Raw genomic sequence first — 20,196 nt, 5'->3', positions numbered from 1 at the left:
AGGTTGGAGTAAAGCTACAGTCTTTACAATGCGAACCAGTTCACCCACCAGTTTCCTCCTTTGGAAAGCCAGGCCGTACTGTATAACAAACACTAAGGTAAACCACATATCTATCCTATTGAATCTATACAAACAGATGGAAGAATAAGAGGCAAACGGCCATGTTGTTTTTTGCTCCTCCCTGTCTGTCTGACAAGCCTGTACCGTTCTGAGCTACCCTGTAGCTATTTAACACTGCACCTGAAATCAACCTGCAGCTCTGGTGACCACCCCCCTCTCACCCCGGCCCGCCCCCCTTGGCACCACTAACTGTACTGAACAGATACCGTGCCACTTAGCTACCTACCTTCTCAGTCAACTAGCCACCACGCTACCCAGCCACCCCGGAAACTGGCAAACTTGGTTCCTACGCACCTAGCAACCCCGGCCAACTTGCCACCTAGATACATGCCAAATTTGTTCCTAGCCACCTAGGTAGCTAGCCACCTAGCTACCAGGTGCGGTTTCATGGTAGGAGTGTCAGTGTTTGGCTGTGTGTTGCTCCCAAAGTGCCTCAGAGAAATAAAGGACTCTGTGACTTTCCATAGCCGAGTCTACGAAGCGAACTGGCCAAGAACAGCACACATTTCTCTCTCTCGCTTTCCTTTTACATCTCTCTCACTCTCTGTTTACATATATCTCTCTCTCAACAGTTCTCTAATGAGTAGGTGCTCGTGTTTGTATTAGCAGTCAAGCCTACCTGTTTGTCACGCTGTACCTGTCTGTCTACCTGCCAGTGGCATATGTCATCAACCTCCTAGCCCCACACATTCCACACACACACACACAGAGAGAGAGAGAGAAAGAGAGAGACAGAGACAGAGAGAGAGAGAGAGAGAGACAGAGACAGAGAGAGACAGAGAGAGACAGAGAGAGACAGAGACAGAGACAGAGACAGAGACAGAGAGAGACAGAGAGAGAGAGAGAGAGAGAGAGAGAGAGAGAGAGAGAGAGAGAGACAGAGAGAGAGAGAGAGAGAGAGACAGACAGAGAGACAGAGAGAGAGAGAGAGAGAGAGAGAGAGAGAGACAGAGACAGAGAGAGGCACACTGAGGAGATCTTGTTTCAGATGCTTGTAAAACAATATTGCTAAAACAAAAATATGGGAGCTGGGGTGGAAGTGGGTGGTGGGACATGGAAGATGGGGGGGGGACACAACCAGGGCAGGTTGTCACTACCAAAATGTCCCTTTAAGAGTGAACAAAAACACACCCAGGCGCATTTGGAATAAACAGACACTTTGGACCGTGGCTGGAAACAGGTGTTTTCAATTCAAGCTGAAAAATCAACTTTTCTGGTTTTCTTAATGTGGTCTTTGTGAGGGTGGAGAGGGCTGTCACTGTCTCTGCTGAGGGTGGAGAAGTGAGGGTGGAGACGTGAGGGTGGAGAGGTGGGGATGGAGAGGTGGGGGTGGAGAGGTGAGGGTGGAGAGGTGGGGGGGAGGAGGTGGGGGTGGACAGGTGAGGGTGCAGAGGGCTCTCACTGTCTCTGCTGCCCGGGCAGCCAGGAGCACCCTGAGTGTCTCCTCTAACACTGTTGGAGGACACCAGGAGCTGAGGGCATGTGAGCTCTGACATATCCAACCGTCCCCACAGCATAAAGAATTTGGAACAGCTCCTTCACACTTCTCCACAGCTGCTCAAGGAAAAGACTGTTGAAGGGGGATTTTTCCCAGTGATCTCACTGCTGAAGCAGAAAAACGAATTGAGTCAGTTTGAATTTTTTCTTTTTGCTGGACACGCAGTTGTTGCGTCATTTGCAGGTGTTTTATTGGTCACTTTCTAATTGTGTTTCAACAACAATGTGTTCGTTCAGGAAACGTTTTTATCGAAAGTGGGGGGATTTGAACCCGCGACCTCTTGATCAGCAGTACGTGTGAGAAGGTTGTGCTGTTCCTCTGAGGGACTGACGTAGCAGAGCTGACATGAGGTCACCTCATTGGCCCATAAACCCCTCGTGAACCCCCCCCCCCTCCCCGTGACCCCCCCCTCCCCGTGACCCCTGCACCTGCTGGATCCTATTAGGCCCACTGTGGAGAGGCATGTTCACTGACACATCACTGTCTGTACCACACACACACACACACACACACTCCATGTCTCCGCAGCAGCCTGTGCAGGGCGACGGTTCAGTCCGCTTGGCCTCGTCTCTCCCGGGCCCCTACAAAAGACCCGCCGCCCCTCGTCACGGTAACGGGAGCACGGTCAGGGGGCGGGGCCTCTTCTCCCTGATTGAGCGCGACAAAAGTTCACAACCCCCTCACGGCGTTCACACAGCGGAGACAAAGAGCCGGGCCCAGCCGGAGCTAGCGCTGGCGCTAACGAGGACGATCGCTCCAGAGTGGCGCCACCTGTTTCCTGCTCCAATTAAGGCTCGCAACCTCCGAGGTGCTAATTACCCAGCGGAGAGGCAAGGAGAGGGACCGCTGATACACAATAGGATCAAAGACAGAAAGGAAAGAATGTTACGGAAGGAGAGAGGAAGAGAGAGAGAGAGAGAGAGAGAGAGAGAGAGAGAGAGAGAGAGAGAGAGAGAGAGAAAGGGGGTGGTTGGGGTGGGGGGTGAAGAGGGAGTGTTAATAGGAGAGAATAGGGGGGAGAGAGGGAGGCGAGGGAGAGAGAGGGTGCAGAGAAGGGAGAGGGGGGGAGAAAGGGAGAGAGTGTTTATAGGAGAGAGAGGGGGAGGAGGGAAGGAGGGTAGGAGAGAGAGAGCGAGAGAGTGAGGGTCACCGTGTGAAAGAAACTCACTTCTTTTGACAGTTTTTAAAATGAGAGCATGCGAGAGGCAAACATAAAGCTGCAGTCCACAATATTAGAGGAGGGGTGGGTGGGGGTGGGGGAAGGGGGGGGAAGGGGGGGGAGGGGGGGGAGCTGTATTTACACGATCACACACTTCCTAACAAGCACTAATTGTGTGTGCGCACTGAGCGTGTGCAGGAATGTGTCACAGGAGCCAGGGGGCAGGAAGAGTTCAAGCGAGAGTCTAGGGACAGCGTGGTTAGTGTCAAACCTGTCCGGAACAATCCACACAGCCAAACAGTTCACACACAGCTAGCTAGGACACGCTGGGAAGGGATTCTGTGCCCTGTGCCTGGTAAATACCTTCATTGATTTTCAACTCTACTTTTTGTTTGTATCAATTTATCGCATTTATTGCTTTGGATAACGTCTTCTAAATTAATAACAGGTCAATTCCATGTCAGCTCTCTCAACGAGAAAGAGAGAGATAGAGAGAGCTACAGGAAGAGAGACAGAGAGCTACAGGAAGAGAGAGAGAGAGAGAGAGAGAGAGAGAGAGAGAGAGAGAGAGAGAGAGGGAGCTACGGGAAGAGAGAGAGAGAGAGAGAGAGAGAGAGAGAGAGAGAGAGAGAGAGAGAGCTAAAGGAAGAAAAAGAGTGACAGCAGGAGAAGAGGAGGAGATCAGCCATGGCCTGGGAGCAGAATGAGGGCAGGGTCGTTGCAGCCTGGAGGTCATCTGTCACGCATGGCCACCCCAACACACTGTGTCTTCTGTTAGCACAGAGCCTGCTCCTGTCCGCTCTCTAACCTGCCCCCCTGCCCCCCGGACCCCCCGGACCCCTACACACCCTGTCACCCCCTCTCCACCAGCCCTCCAAAACCATATCCTACCTCTGGAGAGACCAGTGTGTTTCCAGCCCAACTCTTTCCCCCCCTACACCCCCCCTCTACCCCCCCCCCCCCCACACACACACACACACACACACACACACAGACAGACACAGACAGGTGGGGCGTTGTGACTAATGAGCTACACACATTATGCGGAACACTCCAGAAGTGACCCTGCGGTTCTTTGTGATGAATGGTGTTTTTATTAATCTCATTTTACGGCCCGCGTAATTCAGTGGGTATTAATAGAGAGGTCCACACCTTCCCCTGACTGCTGTGGGCTCCCTCTGTCTCCCAGCCCTGACCAGCCCTAGCCCTAGCCCCAGCCCTAGCCCCAGCCCTGACCAACCGTAGCCCCAGCCCTAGCAAAGCACCACCAAGCCTAGCTCCAGCCTAGCCCAGCCTGGCCCAGCCCAGCCTAGCCTAGCCTAGCCTAGCCCAGCCCAGCTGGGTATCTGCTGGGTGGAGCAGGGTGTTCAGCTAGGGATAAAGGGAGGGAAAGAGGGAGGGATAGGGGGGAAGGAAAGGGGTCAGGGACTGGCTCTCCTGTGCATACTTTCCATGTACTGTTGAATGCCCCCCTCCCCCCCTCCCTGCATCAAGCAGCTGAAAGCTCTTTTGTACAGAGGTGACTGGCAGGAGGGTCACAGCGATCCATCTCCAGCCTGGCTGCCTCTCCCCTCTGCCTCTCCCCCACCTCTCCTTCTCTCCTTCTCCTCTCTCTCCTCCTCCCCTTCCTGTGCTCCACCTCTCCCTCTCCAGAACAGAACAGACATGTTCACAGCTGAACCAGACTGAGCTCTGCTTTCACACCATCATAATTATAATAATCCCAAATCATAAGTACTCCTCCAAAAGTGATGCACCGCGGGGGGTTCTGACCCTGCAAGCTCGTGATGAGAGCCCACCGAGCTAAAGCCACCCCCATGGAGACAGCGGGAGGGAGGGAGGGAGGGAGGGAGGGAGGGAGCAGGCCGACCACTCTCCTCTTCTTCCCTTGCTCAGACGGAAGGCATGAGGTGGGGAGAGACAGAGAGAGAGAGAGAGAGAGAGAGAGAGAGAGAGAGAGAAAGAGAGAGAGAGGACAAAGGCACAGACAGTAGGAGGAGGAGAGAGAAAGAGAGAGAGAGATGTAAGCAGCTGAGATATTTTTATACCGTGGCCGCACATGACTGGCTGTCACAGGTTGGAATACTAAGCAGCTATGAAGTGTTAGCAGTTATGGACTGAGTGTGCGTGTCTGTCGAACGTGTGCATCTCTGTATGTGTGTGTCTGTGTGGCGTGTGTGGCCCCATGACGTGTGAGCTTGTTTTCCAAGCACAGTAATGCCATGCACCAGTCACTATCCCAGCTGCTGTTGTTGAGGCTTCAGACTGATACTTAGCAGACACAGCGCCCACCAGCTCCACCACGTGAGGAGGAGGTATTTCAACACACCATCTTCTCTTCTCCTCTACTTACGACCTCTTTCACTCCTCTTTCGCTCCTCTCTCTCTCTCTCTCTCTCTCTCTCTCTCTCTCTCTCTCTCTCTCTCTCTCTCTCTCTCTCTCTCTCTCTCTCTCTCTCTCTCTCCCTCTCTATCTCTCTCTCTGTCTTGTTATTTCTCTCTCTGTCTCGGTTCCAGACACACTCACACAAACGCCAATGTGCATGCATACTCATCCACACACACACCTCACACACACACACCTCACACCTCACACACACACACACACACACACACGTCTCACACACACACCTCACACCTCACACACACCTGGGCCTTATCGCCGTGTCTGTGACAGTCACTGCAGTAACACATTGATGGCTCGTAAAGATACAGAGCTGTCTGGCTGACTGACGGACGTCTTTGTTATTGCTGCTGAACACACACACACACACACACACACAGACGTGACACAGCAGAGAATACCTTGTTATACATCACAAAGACACCGATTCCTGCAAAGCAAGCAGTACACATTCCTGAAACACACTGACGATACAGCTCTGCACGTTGTCTGGACCAAATATCTAGCAGTCAGTTTATTCTTTGCATTAATGCCTGACATCATTTTCAAAGATACCCTTTTTCTTTCTGACGAACGCTGTTGATGGTTGTGAAGGAGTTTCTGCAGACCAGAGGCAGAGAGGAGAAGTCGAGACGAGCCAGAATCTCCAGATCCTCTCATCTGGGTGGGGTTACTCAGTCGCCTGGACGGGATTCATGTGTAACCAAGGACAGCCGAGAACAAGCGCGCAAATCAGGAGTCTGAGATTCCTTCGACCTTTACCCCAAACCCTGCCCCCCGCTGACCACCGCACACCCTCTTTAACCCCAACACTAGCCCCCTCACCACCACACACCCTCTTAACCCCAACACTAGCCCTCACCACCACACCCTCTGAGCCCAACACTAGCCCCCTCACCACCACACACCCTCTTTAACCCCAACACTAGCCCCCTCACCAGCACACACCCTCTTTAACCCCAACACTAGCCCCCTCACCACCACACACCCTCTTTAACCCCAACACTAGCCCCCTCACCACCACACACCCTCTTTAACCCCAACACTAGCCCCTTCACCACCACACACCCTCTTTAACCCCAACACTAGCCATCCCACCAGCACACACCCTCTTTAACCCCAACACTAGCCCCCTCACCACCACACACACCCTCTTTAACCCCAACACTAGCCCCCTCACCACCACACACACCCTCTTTAACCGCAACACTAGCCCCCTCACCACCACACACACCCTCTTTAACCCCAACACTAGCCCCCTCACCAGCACACACCCTCTTTAACCCCAACACTAGCCCCCTCACCACCACACACCCTCTTTAACCCCAACACTAGCCCCCTCACCACCACACACACCCTCTTTAACCCCAACACTAGCCCCCTCACCACCACACACCCTCTTAACCCCAACACTAGCCCCCTCACCACCACACACACCCTCTTTAACCCCAACACTAGCCCCCTCACCACCACACACCCTCTTTAACCCCAACACTAGCCCCCTCACCACCACATACACCCTCTTTAACCCCAACACTAGCCCCCTCACCACCACACACACCCCTCACAGGGAGTCTCCCATGCCTGCACCTAGCAACTCATACAGGGCCGAATTTATCTTTAGCTTTTTCTCTTTGTCTGTTTCTTTCTTTCTGCGCTTGTCTCCTGCTTTCTCAAAGTTGATTTCTTTGTCACTTTTTCACCTTCTATCTCGCTTATCCACACACACACACACAGACACACACACACTTGCACACACACTCACACACACATACACATTGGCAGGCAGCCAACCAGAGCTGCTGTGTGTCCCAAAATCACCCAGCTACTTGGAAACAGAGAGAGGATTAAGCTCTCGGCTAAGTGAAGGATCTAGCGAGTTCTCCAGCATGACTTTAACTGCGATGCTACTTTAGATAAAGTAAGCTTGGAGTAACTGACATTTGCTGACATCTGAACCAGAGTACATTATCTCCGGAATACCCCTGAGGACCGTAATCTGATGCTGTATAACTTTCAAACAACCTATTACTTTTGGATGGACAACTATGCTTTGTTGTCACTACAGAATTACTTTCAACTTAAAACCAAGTGGTGTTGTTACAGTGTGTCTCTGTGTTTGTGTGTATTTGTATGTGTGTGTGCGTGTGTATGCGTTTGTGAGCCTTTGAGTGAGGGTGTGGATGTGAAAACCACAGGAAGTGTGTTGGAGGCTCCCCGGACATCAGATCGATGACGCCTTCAGAGCCCCCCCCCCCCCAACACACACACACACATACCCGGACCCCAACGATCTGTTAGACGCTCCATCTTGTGCTCTGCTAATGTATCTCACCCCCTACACACACACACACACCCTGGACTAGGAGCAGTCGATAAGGAGTGGAAATGCTATCTATCTCTGAAACATCACTCCCTGACTTACTGTAAGAGAGCATCACTGTGGGCAGTCTGCTGACAGGGGGGGAACAGTACACCAGCAGGCCTGGACAGCCAGCCAGCCAGTCAGCCAGTCAGCCAGTCAGCCAGTCAGCCAGTCAGCCAGCCAGCCAGTCAGCCAGTCAGTCAGTCAGTCAGTCAGTCAGTCAGTTAGAGTTGCTCAGTGATGGAGTCTCAGGTTGAAGTTGTCAGATGTGTATGGAGTGTTTACGGCTAACCCAGTCTCTCTCTCTCTCTGGGCCTCATTTATCAAGCCGTTTACGCCTGTTTCCACGCGTTAATTGTTCGCAAAGACAACGATGAGGGCTATTTACAAACAGGGCGCACTTGGGTAAAATCACAGATTGCCTACCACATGAGCGAGAACAGGCAAGTTGCGCTTTCAATCTGCGTTCGTATGGAGGGTCGTGGGGAAAGTGGAAGGGTCGTGGGTAAAGTGGGAGTTCCCCCTAAAAAGGTGGGAGGATACGCGAAAAGTGCCCCTAATTATATATTACGCGGTATTTACAAAGACTGCCAGTAGGAGTGCGCCTCTATTCTTCGGGGGAAATTCTCCGCCTCGTAAAAACATGTCTTGTAATATATTCAGGTTTGCTGAATACTTACTTCATGCAAGTCACAACATTTAAGCTTGCGCTTTCTTTTTCCCGTAGGAAGATCCATGATAGAACTATGCAAGGTCATCGTTCTTTAACGCGCGCAAATTACGGTTTGACGGTGGAGTATGAGCTGATTGCCTGATGGGTGTCAGGTTTGATAAATACTACGGACAATTAGGAAGCATAACGGGCGCCATTACCAAACTCGCAAAAACAGACGCAGCCTAAACTGCACCTTTGTTAGTAAATGAGGCCCTAAGAGTGCAGTGTCTCTGTCGTGTTATATTTCCCCAGTTTGTAGTGCATTTCTGTGGGTGGACCAAACAAGCAGGCTATCTATTCCAGACTCCAGTTATTAGTACCGTGGGCAATTGGGGAGGACTGCCCTATTGAGAGGGCTGGGGATACTTGTTGTGTTTTACCAATAAAGTATATTTGTGTACATTGGCCCCTAGGAGTTTCTGTGTTGCCTTTTGCCAAGATCAAAACCCTGCACAGGTGGGGCTAGATTAACTGTCACTGTGACGTGTGTGTGTGGGTATTCATGTGTTTTTTTTCTACCACATTTACAAGCAGGCCCTGTCAAAAATAGCCTCACATTTCATACAGGAAGATTGTTCGGTTAGAGGAAGCTAGGGTGATAGGTGTGAAGCTAGGGTGATAGGTGTGAACACAACAGCACTGCAGTTATGCTATAGACTTACTAACTGCATATATACTAACATATGACAACACTAACTGTGGGTATACTGTAGATGTTTAGAGGATCACAGAGGTGTGAAGGCTACAGAACAAGAGAGCTACTTAAAGTGTTGGCCGTCCTCTTCCTCTTTTCAAGGCGTTATACTTGATGTAAGACGTTCTGCGTTTAGAACTGCTCTTCCGTCCAGCTTCCTCACAAGCGCACGACGACAGCAGAGACGAGCCAATCTGAGACAACGGACCTAGAGCCGTCACTCGGATGCTGTAGGTGTTAAGAGACCTAGCTGTCACTCTGATGCTGTAGGTGTTAGGGGTTTGTAGAGTCAGTGTGTCGGTGCAGTCAGGGAGCCCTGGAAGGAGAGCAAACATGGCGGAGGACATCTACGCTACACCAGACATGACCCAGAAGGTGAAGTTGGAGGACATCTACGCTACACCAGACATGACCCAGAAGGTGATGTCAGACAGGGGGGAGATGGAGGAGAGGATGGTGGACATCTACGTTAGTGCTGACACTCTCAGAGGTCACGACCCCTGCTCAGAGACTGAAGACCCTACAGCAGAGAACTCTGCAGGAGATCAGCTCTCAGGTTAAACACATACCAAACACACACGGACGCACCCTTGCAAAAACACACACACACAAAGGCGGACATCAACGCTTCTGCTCAATACCGCTTGTACTGTCTTTCTTTTTTCTCTCTCTCTCTCTCTCTCTCTCTCTCTCTCTCTCTCTCTCTCTCTCTCTCTCTCTCTCTCTCTCTCTCTCTCTCTCTCTCTCTCTCTCTCTCTCTCTCTCTCTCTTTCTGTAGGTTGTATAATATTTGAAAAATGCCCCTAAGACTGAAGGAAGTTTGCCTTTTAAAACAGTTCATACATAAAGATGTTTAGTGTTGTGTTACCAAGAGTATCACTGGATGTTTGGTTGCAGCTGTTCTGTTATTAGATCTGAGATAAGCTACTATGAAATGTCCTCTAACTGCTATGTTTTCAGAGGTCACTTCCTGTCCTGATAGCTGGCTGCAGCTTAGTTGTAGCTGTTACTACTGTATTTTTACAAAAAAAAAAAAAAAATCAGCATTGTAATGATGTTGTCATACAGAGTGTCAAGATGGATGGAGGAGGTTTGGCTCCAGCTGTTACTACGTCTCTACTGAGAAGAAAAACTGGGCTGACAGCAGACAGGACTGTAGAGACAGAGGAGCAGACCTGGTGATCATAAACAGCCCAGAGGAACAGGTGAGAGAGAGAGAGAGAGAGAGAGAGAGAGAGAGGGAGAGAGATGGAAAGTAAGAGGCTGAGAACAACATATATATACAGGGTCTAATTTGATCAGGGTAATAAAACTGCTCCTTAATCTTCCTCTGTGACAGGAATTCCTCAATAACCTAACCAAGAGAGTGTGGATCGGTCTGAATGACACAGCAGCAGAAGGGACCTTTACCTGTGTGGACGGAACTCCTCTGACCACACCTAAGTAAGAAACTGTAGGGGGTTCAATATTGGCCCAAACAAAATAAAAAATTCCCTAAAGGGAAACTGAACAGTGTATTAGCATGAACCAAATAATGCCAATACAAACAGAATTACAGTTATTTGACTCTATGGGCTAAATCAGAGCAAGAATGGTCAAAGTAAGGTTAAAATGAAATACACATTTAATAACATTGCAAATGAATGAAATCAATTACAAGGCAAACATGTTACAAAACGAAGGCTTTAAATCTTACCTACTCTACCATGATCATTGTAAATCAGAGAGAAAGCAAGAGTAGGACAGTAGGACAAGGGAGAACTGAGGAGAAGGTGTCAAGAGATAAAGAATCCACAGAACAATGCATTACAATTCCCTTTATACACAAGACCAACCAATCAGACCACATCTTGAATGGGGTGTGAGAGCCATCAAGTTGAGACCGTCCAGAAACTCCAGACTTTAGCATATGAGAGGTGAGGGCAGGTTGGACACCTAGCCTTACAAAACTTTTCTTTCTGGAGCCTCCTGACTCAAAACAAACATTTAGTCATTTAGCAGACACTCTTAACCAGAGCCAAACCATTTGTAAATGTTAAACATTTTGATATTTTTGCTTGACTGACTGTCAGAGGCATCAGTACCAGCAGCATCACCCCATTAAATCCTTTCAGACAGGCTCAACCAATCACGTCAACATCAACATCAAGCTATATGAGAAATATATAGCACTAACATATACAACTCTGGTACAGAATGGTTTCTCATACGGTATGACCCAGATGTGGACCTCAGTGTGTGACTGGTTGTGTTGTTATTTAACCCTGTAGGTACTGGTACGGCCCTCAACCTGATAATTGCCCTAACCAACCAGGCAGTGATGGTGAGGACTGTGCTGAGATATACTACTCATCTCCTCACGGTCTTCCTCCTCCTAGAACATGGAATGATAACAGATGTGATTATGATAATAAATGGGTCTGTGAGAGAAGGATCTAACAGACATACTGTGGGTTTTCTATGCATAATACATATTTCTATGCATTACATTTTCCAGCGGGCGCTATTACCAAACTCGCAAAAACAGACGCAGCATAAACTGCGCCATTGTTAGTAAATGAGGCTCTCTCTCTCTCTATTTTGTCTCTCTCTGTCTCTCTCTGTCTCTCTCTCTCTGTCTGTACTGTACACTTTATTTCTTTCTCTGCCTCTCTCTCTCTTCTCTGCATCTCCCACTCTTTCTGTTCACCCCCTTCTTCCTATGCCTATCACTCTGTCTCCTAGACTCTCTCTGTCTCCTAGACTCTCTCTGTCTCCTAGACTCTCTCTGTCTCCTAGACTCTCTCTGCCTATCACTCTGTCTCCTAGACTCTCTCTGTCTCCTAGACTCTCTCTGCCTATCACTCTGTCTCCTAGACTCTCTCTGTCTCCTAGACTCTCTCTGCCTATCACTCTGTCTCCTAGACTCTCTCTGTCTCCTAGACTCTCTCTGTCTCCTAGACTCTCTCTGCCTATCACTCTGTCTCCTAGACTCTCTCTGTCTCCTAGACTCTCTCTGTCTCCTAGACTCTCTCTGTCTCCTAGACTCTCTCTGTCTCCTAAGCAACTCTCTCTGTCTCCTAGACTCTCTCTGTCTCCTAGACTCTCTGTCTCCTAGACTCTCTCTGTCTCCTAGACTCTCTCTGTCTCCTAGACTCTCTCTGTCTCCTAGACTCTCTCTGTCTCCTAGACTCTCTCTGTCTCCTAGACTCTCTGTCTCCTAGACTCTCTCTGTCTCCTAGAGTCTCTCTGTCTCCTAGACTCTCTCTGTCTCCTAGACTCTCTCTGCCTATCACTCTGTCTCCTAGACTCTCTCTGTCTCCTAGACTCTCTCTGTCTCCTAGACTCTCTCTGTCTCCTAGACTCTCTCTGTCTCCTAGAGTCTCTCTGTCTCCTAGACTCTCTCTGTCTCCTAGACTCTCTCTGTCTCCTAGACTCTCTCTGCCTATCACTCTGTCTCCTAGACTCTCTCTGTCTCCTAGACTCTCTCTGTCTCATAGACTCTCTCTGTCTCCTAGACTCTCTCTGCCTATCAATCTGTCTCCTAGACTCTCTCTGTCTCCTAGACTCTCTCTGCCTATCACTCTGTCTCCTAGACTCTCTCTGTCTCCTAGACTCTCTCTGTCTCCTAGACTCTCTCTGCCTATCACTCTGTCTCCTAGACTCTCTCTGTCTCCTAGACTCTCTCTGTCTCCTAGACTCTCTCTGCCTATCACTCTGTCTCCTAGACTCTCTCTGTCTCCTAGACTCTCTCTGCCTATCACTCTGTCTCCTAGACTCTCTCTGTCTCCTAGACTCTCTCTGTCTCCTAGACTCTCTCTGCCTATCACTCTGTCTCCTAGACTCTCTCTGTCTCCTAGACTCTCTCTGCCTATCACTCTGTCTCCTAGACTCTCTCTGACTCCTAGACTCTCTCTGTCTCCTAGACTATCTCTGTCTCCTAGACTCTCTCTGCCTATCACTCTGTCTCCTAGACTCTCTCTGTCTCCTAGACTCTCTCTGTCTCCTAGACTCTCTCTGCCTATCACTCTGTCTCCTAGACTCTCTCTGTCTCCTAGACTCTCTCTGTCTCCTAGACTCTCTCTGCCTATCACTCTGTCTCCTAGACTCTCTCTGTCTCCTAGACTCTCTCTGTCTCCTAGACTCTCTCTGTCTCCTAGACTCTCTCTGTCTCCTAGACTCTCTCTGTCTCCTAGACTCTCTCTGTCTCCTAGACTCTCTCTGTCTCCTAGACTCTCTCTGTCTCCTAGACTCTCTCTGACTCCTAGACTCTCTCTGTCTCCTAGACTCTTTGTCTCCTAGACTCTCTTTCTTTGTCTCTCTCTCTTTTGTGTGTACATCTCTTCCCTCTCCTTGACCTCAATCTGGCCCTGTCTAGCAGAATGCTAGCTGTGTTTATCATAACACATCTGATTAGCTGACGTACTAATCTATTACATGTCCTTGGAGTAATTGGATCACTTTGATTGGATGGTTCACGTCACATGTTCTGAGGGAAGAAAGCTCTTGACACAGAGCCTAGTATGTTGAAATGAAATACATTAAGTAATACATTACAGTACATTACCATACAAGTAAAGTCTACACAAAGTATGTGTATGAAGTACAGTGTACATAAACTATGTTGTACATGAAATGTTTGATTTGAGTCTTGTGTGGGGCGTGTATGAAGTATAGAGAGTAAGTATGAAGTTCTCATATTGAAACAGGTAACTGTGTTGCTGTGTCCCAGCGCCTCCAGCCACAGGTGAGCACAGCAGAGATGATTCTCTCCCTGTGGCACTGAGACCGGAGAGAGTTTGCACAGTTTACCAAGCCAAACACCATGACTCTCTCAGAGACAGTAAATCACACCCAACTCTGGGATGGAAGGGGGGAGGGGGCGTGGTGGAAGTTATGAAGGAAAGGGGCGAGGGGAGATGGGGGAGATGGGGGAGGAGGTGGAAGGAGCAGATGGGGGAGAAACGAGGGGGGAGGAAGGGAGGAGCATAGAAAGGAGAGAGGGAGATAAATGGTCGGGGAAGGAGAAGGGGAAAGATGATGGAGGATATCGGGTGGAGGGGGAACGAGAGGGAAGGAGGGAGGGAGGGAGGGAGGGAGGGAGGGAGGGAGGGAGGGAGGGAGGGAGGGAGGGAGGGAGGGAGGGAGGGAGGGAGGGAGGGAGGGAGGGAGGGAGGGAGGGAGGGAGGGAGGGAGGGAGGGAGGGAGGGAGGGAGGGAGGGAGGGAGGGAGGGAAGGTTCCAGAACCCCAGGCCTTTCCAGGCCTCCGGCAGCAACTCGTAAAGCAGCAGTAAATCTAAGCTGTTTTCAGGCTGCAGGAAGGGGAACACTGCTGGTATTGTGTTCTCCAGAACTCATCCTGTCAGGGAAAGGTGTCATTCAAACTTTTAGTTTCACCACTATTGTTGTTGCACGCACCAGACACACACGACAGTTACACAATCCACACCCCCACAAAAAGCATTGCGCACACACGCACAAACACAAATCTTTTCACAAACTGGTATCTCTTACTGGTTGCAGCTTGCTTCGTCTGAGAGGTCTAGTCAAAGCAGAGAACCCACAGTGGAGTGGTGTGCTCCTCTTCTCACACTGTACCCGCATGTCTGGCCAGGGCAGCAACAACAACCATGACAACAACAACAACTATGGCAACAACAACCATGGCAACACCAACACCATTTGTGCGTACTACTCCACCCCCCTCCTCTTCCTCCTCCTCCTCTTCCTCCTCCCTCCGGCTGTATTGACGGATGTGGGCCAATGCTGAAGCACCACACACACTAAGTGTGTGAGGAACGCTCATAAAGGCATCCTGACTGCATGGAAAAGCATTTCTGTAAATAATTGTTCTGTTGTTCTCTGGCCTCTTGACTGAGGCTGTTGGCTGTCAGACCTGGAAACTCACTGGCACGACCGACTCATTAAGACGTCTCTCCGCCCCAAGACAGCTCTGTTGTTCTCTCCACCAGCCAGCCAGCCAGCCAGCCTGTCAGTCAGCTTAACAACCATGCAGCCGACACCACCTCCATCCACAACCCCACCAGACGTTCCTGCTCCACCAGGGAGTACAGGGCCAGGGAAGATTCTCTGTTCTGGGGCACCATGACACCCAGCTAGCATGTGTCCAGTGTACACATGGCCTGGCCCCCTCAGAGGAGCAGCAGGGCCAGGAGGGAGGGGAGACCCCCCGCCCCCCGCCCCGGACCCCCGCTCAGTCCCCCACACACACACTCAGAGGAGAGGAACACACATTGACCCGCCATATGGAAGACCTGAGGCCTGTTCCATGAAGCGAGTTTACCGAATAAGCCAGACTTATGTCAGTTAATCAGACTCATTTCTAGTTCATTCGGTTCCATAAAGCGAGCTCAACGTAGTTCGAACTCGGTTACTATGGCAACTTAGGCTGCGAAACTAGTCTGGTCAGGGTCAAACTGTTGGGCTTAGCGTGACTTGGTGCTTAACCAGACGTTCCATGAACACTGACACCAACGGGAAAACGATGATTTACCACTTATATTCTCATTTTCTTATTCTCATCAGTTCAATATGTTCAACGTTGATAGAAAATAAACTTAAATAGCTACATTTAGCCTAATGCATTAAACAATGATGAACAATGCTTTGATAGGCTACACACTATAGCCGTTAAATGTATGGATGTTTGTGATTTCAAATGTTTAGGCATCAGGCATAGGCCTATATCTCGATCTAAATTATCTGAGTATAATTATCATAGCAATATAATTGTTAACAGTAGCCTACAATTGCAAAACGAACGATCCACCCTCCGTTTCCCGACACAAAAACCATGTACTGTATATTGATTAATAGTAGGCTATTTACTTTAAACGATGTCAGAAAAGTCGATTAAGATGAGTTTATAAGGTGTTTTTTAATCAACGAAGTAAATGTCTAAAAAGGTCCTCCTACGTAGCCTATCGATCACAACGTCAATCATGGCGTGTCATTTTTTGAAGCGGTGGATGAGAGAGCTGTCATTGTCCACGATTTAAAGGGAACGTTCTTTCTGGAAGAAGTCACGTGGCCGTGTAAAATTGCATTTGCCGTGGTGGATGTATGATCCATGTTTACCTCTCGGGCTGTTAAAGAATAGGGTGCACGCACAATTAGCTTGACTACTTGGGGGGGGAGGGGGGGGGCAGAGAGACAGATAGAATGTGTGAGAGAGAGGATAGAAAGAGAGAAAGGGAGACTAATGCTGTGTTCACACCGAACGCGGAGCTAATTTTTCGCGAGGCGAGTTTATATGTAAAGTTGATGCAAACACGTCTATCGCGTCTTTCGCTTGAGTTGAGAATTTGTGTGATGCTGTGTCACTAGCGTTTAGCAATGTTGAAATGTCACTGAACTTTTAGATGGAAGGCAAGAGTATTGTTGCTGTGTGTGGGCATCCTCTGCGTTTGGACACTACTTTGTTGACCACGGGGGAAAAAAACGATTGGCTCCTAGGGATTTGCCTGACTAAACACAAATGAACGCCAAGCGAAAAATCATCGCTTCATTCGCGCGAATAATTCACTTCGCGTTTGGTGTGAACACAGTATAAGAGGAGGAGAGAAAGGGAGAAAAACAAAGAGGGAGGGAGAAAGAAAGAAAGATAGGGAAAATGAGAGAGAGAACAGTTGACAACAGACTTGCAGCAAGAGATAATTAAAAAAGTGAAAACACAACAGCATAACCCTGACCACGAACGCCAGCAGCCTGTCAGCAAGAAGCAGCCTGTTAGCTGCTAGCAGCCTGTACATTTCCAGAAGGTTCTCATGCTGTGATAAATCACCCAGCAGTTAGGGGAAGGGTGTAAGGTAGGTGGGCACAGGTGCCAAGGGGTGGGCGGTTGGCGTGTGACACGTACCCTTTGGCTACAGAAAAACTCTGTGCAGGTCACGGCAGACACCAACAGGCTTGCATATGCACACACACACACACCCACACCCACCTACACACACACAGACACATGCAACTAAAAACCAACCAATAACTCTGAAGAGTCAAAGAGAGCTTTTTAAACACAACTGTGCGTACATTTAAATATGTTTCATTCTAGTTCTTCCTTGAACAGAAACCCTGGACAGGCGAGGCTTCCGGAGGCCCCACAGCAGAGGACCACGGTTGCAGTGTGGGAGGGAGACCAGGGTGACCAAGGGGACCAAGGGGACCAGGGAGACCAGGGTGACCAGGGTGACCAAGGGGACCAAGGGGACCAGGGTGACCAGGGTGACCAAGGGGACCAGGGAGACCAGGGTGACCAGGGGGACCAGGGAGACTAGGGTGACCAGGGAGACTAGGGTGACCAAGGAGACCAGGGTGACCAAGGGGACCAAGGAGACCAGGGTGACCAGGGAGACTAGGGAGATTAGGGAGACCAGGGAGATTAGGGAGACCAGGGAGACCAGCTGTGGGGCGTCTTGCGACCAGCCCCAGCGACGGAGCCTCTCCGAGACTCCGTCGGCGCGTCCCTCTCTTCTCCTGCCAGGACGGGTCTCCCTGCCGCCTCCCCCCCACCTCGCCTCCCCCCTGCCTCTCCTCGGCCTGTTCTCTGCCTGTCGCCAACCCCTAAACCCCCCCCCCCCCAGTCCCACCCGTGGTGAACAAACACCAGCCAACAGTCACCGCCCGCAGTGCCCCTGTCTCTCAGTGTCCGTTCTGAGTGTGTGTGTGTGTGTGAAGCAGCTGCTGCTAGTCTCCTCTGCATCTGCCACAACTGTGATGTCATGGAACAAAGCTAGAATGTGATCACACACTCTGTGTGACTGACTGACTGCTCACACTTCATTCTCTGTCTTCAACGCCTGTCCCTCCATCTCTCTGTCTCTGTCTCTGTCTCTCTCTCTCTGTCTCTCTCTCTCTCTCTCTCTCTCTCTCTCTCTCTCTCTCCATCTCTCTGTCTCTGTCTCTGTCTCTGTCTCTCTCTCTCTCTCTCTCTCTCTCTCTCTCTCCGTCTCTCTGTCTCTCTCTCCCTCCATCTCTCTCCCTCCGTCTCTGTCTCTCTCTCTGTCTCTCCATCTCTCTGTCTCCATCTCTCTGTCTCTGTCTCTGTCTCTGTCTCTGTCTCTGTCTCTGTCTCTGTCTCTCTCTCTCTCTCTCTCTCTCTCTCTCTCTCTCTCTCTCTCTCTCTCTCTCTCTCTCTCTCTCTCTCTCTCTCTCTCTCTCTCTCTCTCTCTCTCTCTCTCTCTCTCTCTCTCTCTCTCTCTCTCTCTCTCTCTCTCTCTCTCTCTCTCCCCCCCCCAACGCCTTTCTCTCTCTATCCTGTCCCTCCCTGTGCCAGCTCACCTACACCACCTCACCTACGCAAACACAGGCAACCAGAGAGAGTGATTCAGCAGCTCACCTTCCAGGCTTGCAGGAGGATTAGCAGGTCCTGGACATAGCCACCCTCTCTCACAACACCCTTTTAAGGAGCGCCGGACAGACAGAGAGCGTGTATACGAGTGTGTGTGTGTGTGTGTGTGTGGTAAAGCCTTGGCATGTTGTCCTGGCTGCAAAGACACAGGCCACGGATGAGACTGACATATGCGTATCCTGTATGTGTGTGTGTATGTGTGTGTGTGTGTCTGTGTGTATGCAGTGTGTGTGTGTGTGTGTGTGTGTAAGTGACAGATGACACCAGCGTGCGTGACTCACCCATGCGAGGGTTGGCACGCCTCCTCCCTCACCCACAATGTGCACGTCCTTCTGGGAGCGCTGGGAGACCAGTGACCATGGTCGTGTTTGTTCTCCGTCAGTCACTGGCACACACACACACCCACACACACACACCCACACACACACACCCAGTCCAGCCTCACTGCCGTCCAGGCCCGTTTCAGCCGAGTCATCGACAGCTCTGGCTAAAGCTTAAGTTACAACGTTTTTATCCAGATTCTACCCTGGTTGACCCAGTCCAGATTCTACCCTGGTTGACCCAGGACAGATTCTACCTTGGTTGACCCAGTCCAGATTCTCCCCTGGTTGACCCAGGACAGATTCTACCTTGGTTGACCCAGTCCAGATTCTACCCTGGTTGACCCAGTCCAGATTCTACCCTGGTTGACCCAGGACAGATTCTACCTTGGTTGACCCAGTCCAGATTCTCCCCTGGTTGACCCAGGACAGATTCTACCCTGGTTCACCCAGTCCAGATTCTCCCCTGGTTGACCCAGTCCAGATTCTACCCTGGTTGACCCAGTCCAGATTCTACCCTGGTTGACCCAGTCCAGATTCTCCCCTGGTTGACCCAGTCCAGATTCTACCCTGGTTGAGACGGCGCTCTGGCACACTTCCAGGCAGGTCAGTGTCACCACAGAGCAGGCTGCACGCTCCACCCTCTTGCTAAACACACCCAGCCATTAGTCTGTCAGCCAGGCCTTTGTGTCGGACACCACACACCAAACACCACTCACAAATCACACATGTGCACTCTCACACACACCCCACACACTCACACAACCTCACACAACCTCACACCCCCCCCCCCCCCACACACACACACACACACACACACTCGTATCCATACACTCACAAATTGCTTTCTTGAAGACACATGAGAGTTTCTGGTGTCTGTCTGTATGTTTTGCCCCAAAACAGTGGGGCTGTTTTGGGGCAAAGTGTGCCCCAAATTGTGTTTGTGTGTGTGTGTGTGTGTGTGCATCAGTAGGTACGTAAGTGTTACAAGTGTAGGGGTGTGTGTGTGTGTGTGAGTGACGTAAGACCAGAACCAGAGACCAGCATAGCTGATGTTGCAGCTCTAACATCAACAGCAGTGGCCTCTAAGAAAACACCCGCAGGGAGGGGGGCAGGGAGAGAGGGGGGCAGGGAGAGAGGGGGGGGCAGGGAGAGAGGGAGGAGGGGACAGGGAGGGGGGCAGGGAGAGAGGGAGGAGGGGACAGGGAGGGGGGCAGGGAGAGAGGGAGGAGGGGACAGGGAGGGGGGCAGGGAGGGGGAGGGGGGGAGAGAGAGAGGGAGGAGGGGACAGGGAGGGGGGCAGGGAGAGAGGGGGGGGGCAGGGAGAGAGGGAGGAGGGGACAGGGAGGGGGGCAGGGAGAGAGGGGGGGGGCAGGGAGAGAGGGAGGAGGGGACAGGGAGGGGGGCAGGGAGAGAGGGGGGGGGCAGGGAGAGAGGGAGGAGGGGACAGGGAGGGGGGCAGGGAGAGAGGGGGGGGGCAGGGAGAGAGGGAGTAGGGGACAGGGAGGGGGGCAGGGAGAGAGGGGGGGGGCAGGGAGAGAGGGAGGAGGGGACAGGGAGGGGGGCAGGGAGAGA

General features: G+C 50.8%; 2 protein-coding genes across 3 annotated transcripts in view; one reads left to right on the top strand and one right to left on the bottom strand.

Moving 5' to 3' along the window:
• Positions 1–20,196, bottom strand: part of bmpr1bb (bone morphogenetic protein receptor, type IBb) — a 62,519-nt gene that overhangs the window by 23,621 nt on the left and 18,702 nt on the right. The window lies entirely within an intron of this gene.
• Positions 9,289–11,394, top strand: LOC146236975 (C-type lectin domain family 4 member M-like). Its single transcript, XM_084687055.1, has 4 exons — positions 9,289–9,511; positions 10,015–10,160; positions 10,295–10,398; positions 11,226–11,394. The coding sequence occupies exons 1-4, from the start codon at positions 9,289–9,291 to the stop codon at positions 11,392–11,394; spliced, it is 642 nt and encodes a 213-aa protein (XP_084543181.1).

This window comes from Hypomesus nipponensis, chromosome 22, assembly GCF_054491055.1.
Source record: "Hypomesus nipponensis isolate SF chromosome 22, ASM5449105v1, whole genome shotgun sequence".
In the NCBI taxonomy this organism is placed as follows: domain Eukaryota; kingdom Metazoa; phylum Chordata; class Actinopteri; order Osmeriformes; family Osmeridae; genus Hypomesus; species Hypomesus nipponensis.
This window is presented reverse-complemented; position numbering and strand designations above follow the sequence as displayed.

Bases quoted from the DNA above. Each gene is read 5' to 3' on its own strand.
- LOC146236975 (XM_084687055.1), top strand. From the start codon at position 9,289: ATGGCGGAGGACATCTACGCTACACCAGACATGACCCAGAAGGTGAAG. The intron at 9,512-10,014 runs GTTAAACACATA...TGTAATGATGTT, and splicing joins TGCAGGAGATCAGCTCTCAG to GTCATACAGAGTGTCAAGAT. The intron at 10,161-10,294 runs GTGAGAGAGAGA...CCTCTGTGACAG, and splicing joins TAAACAGCCCAGAGGAACAG to GAATTCCTCAATAACCTAAC.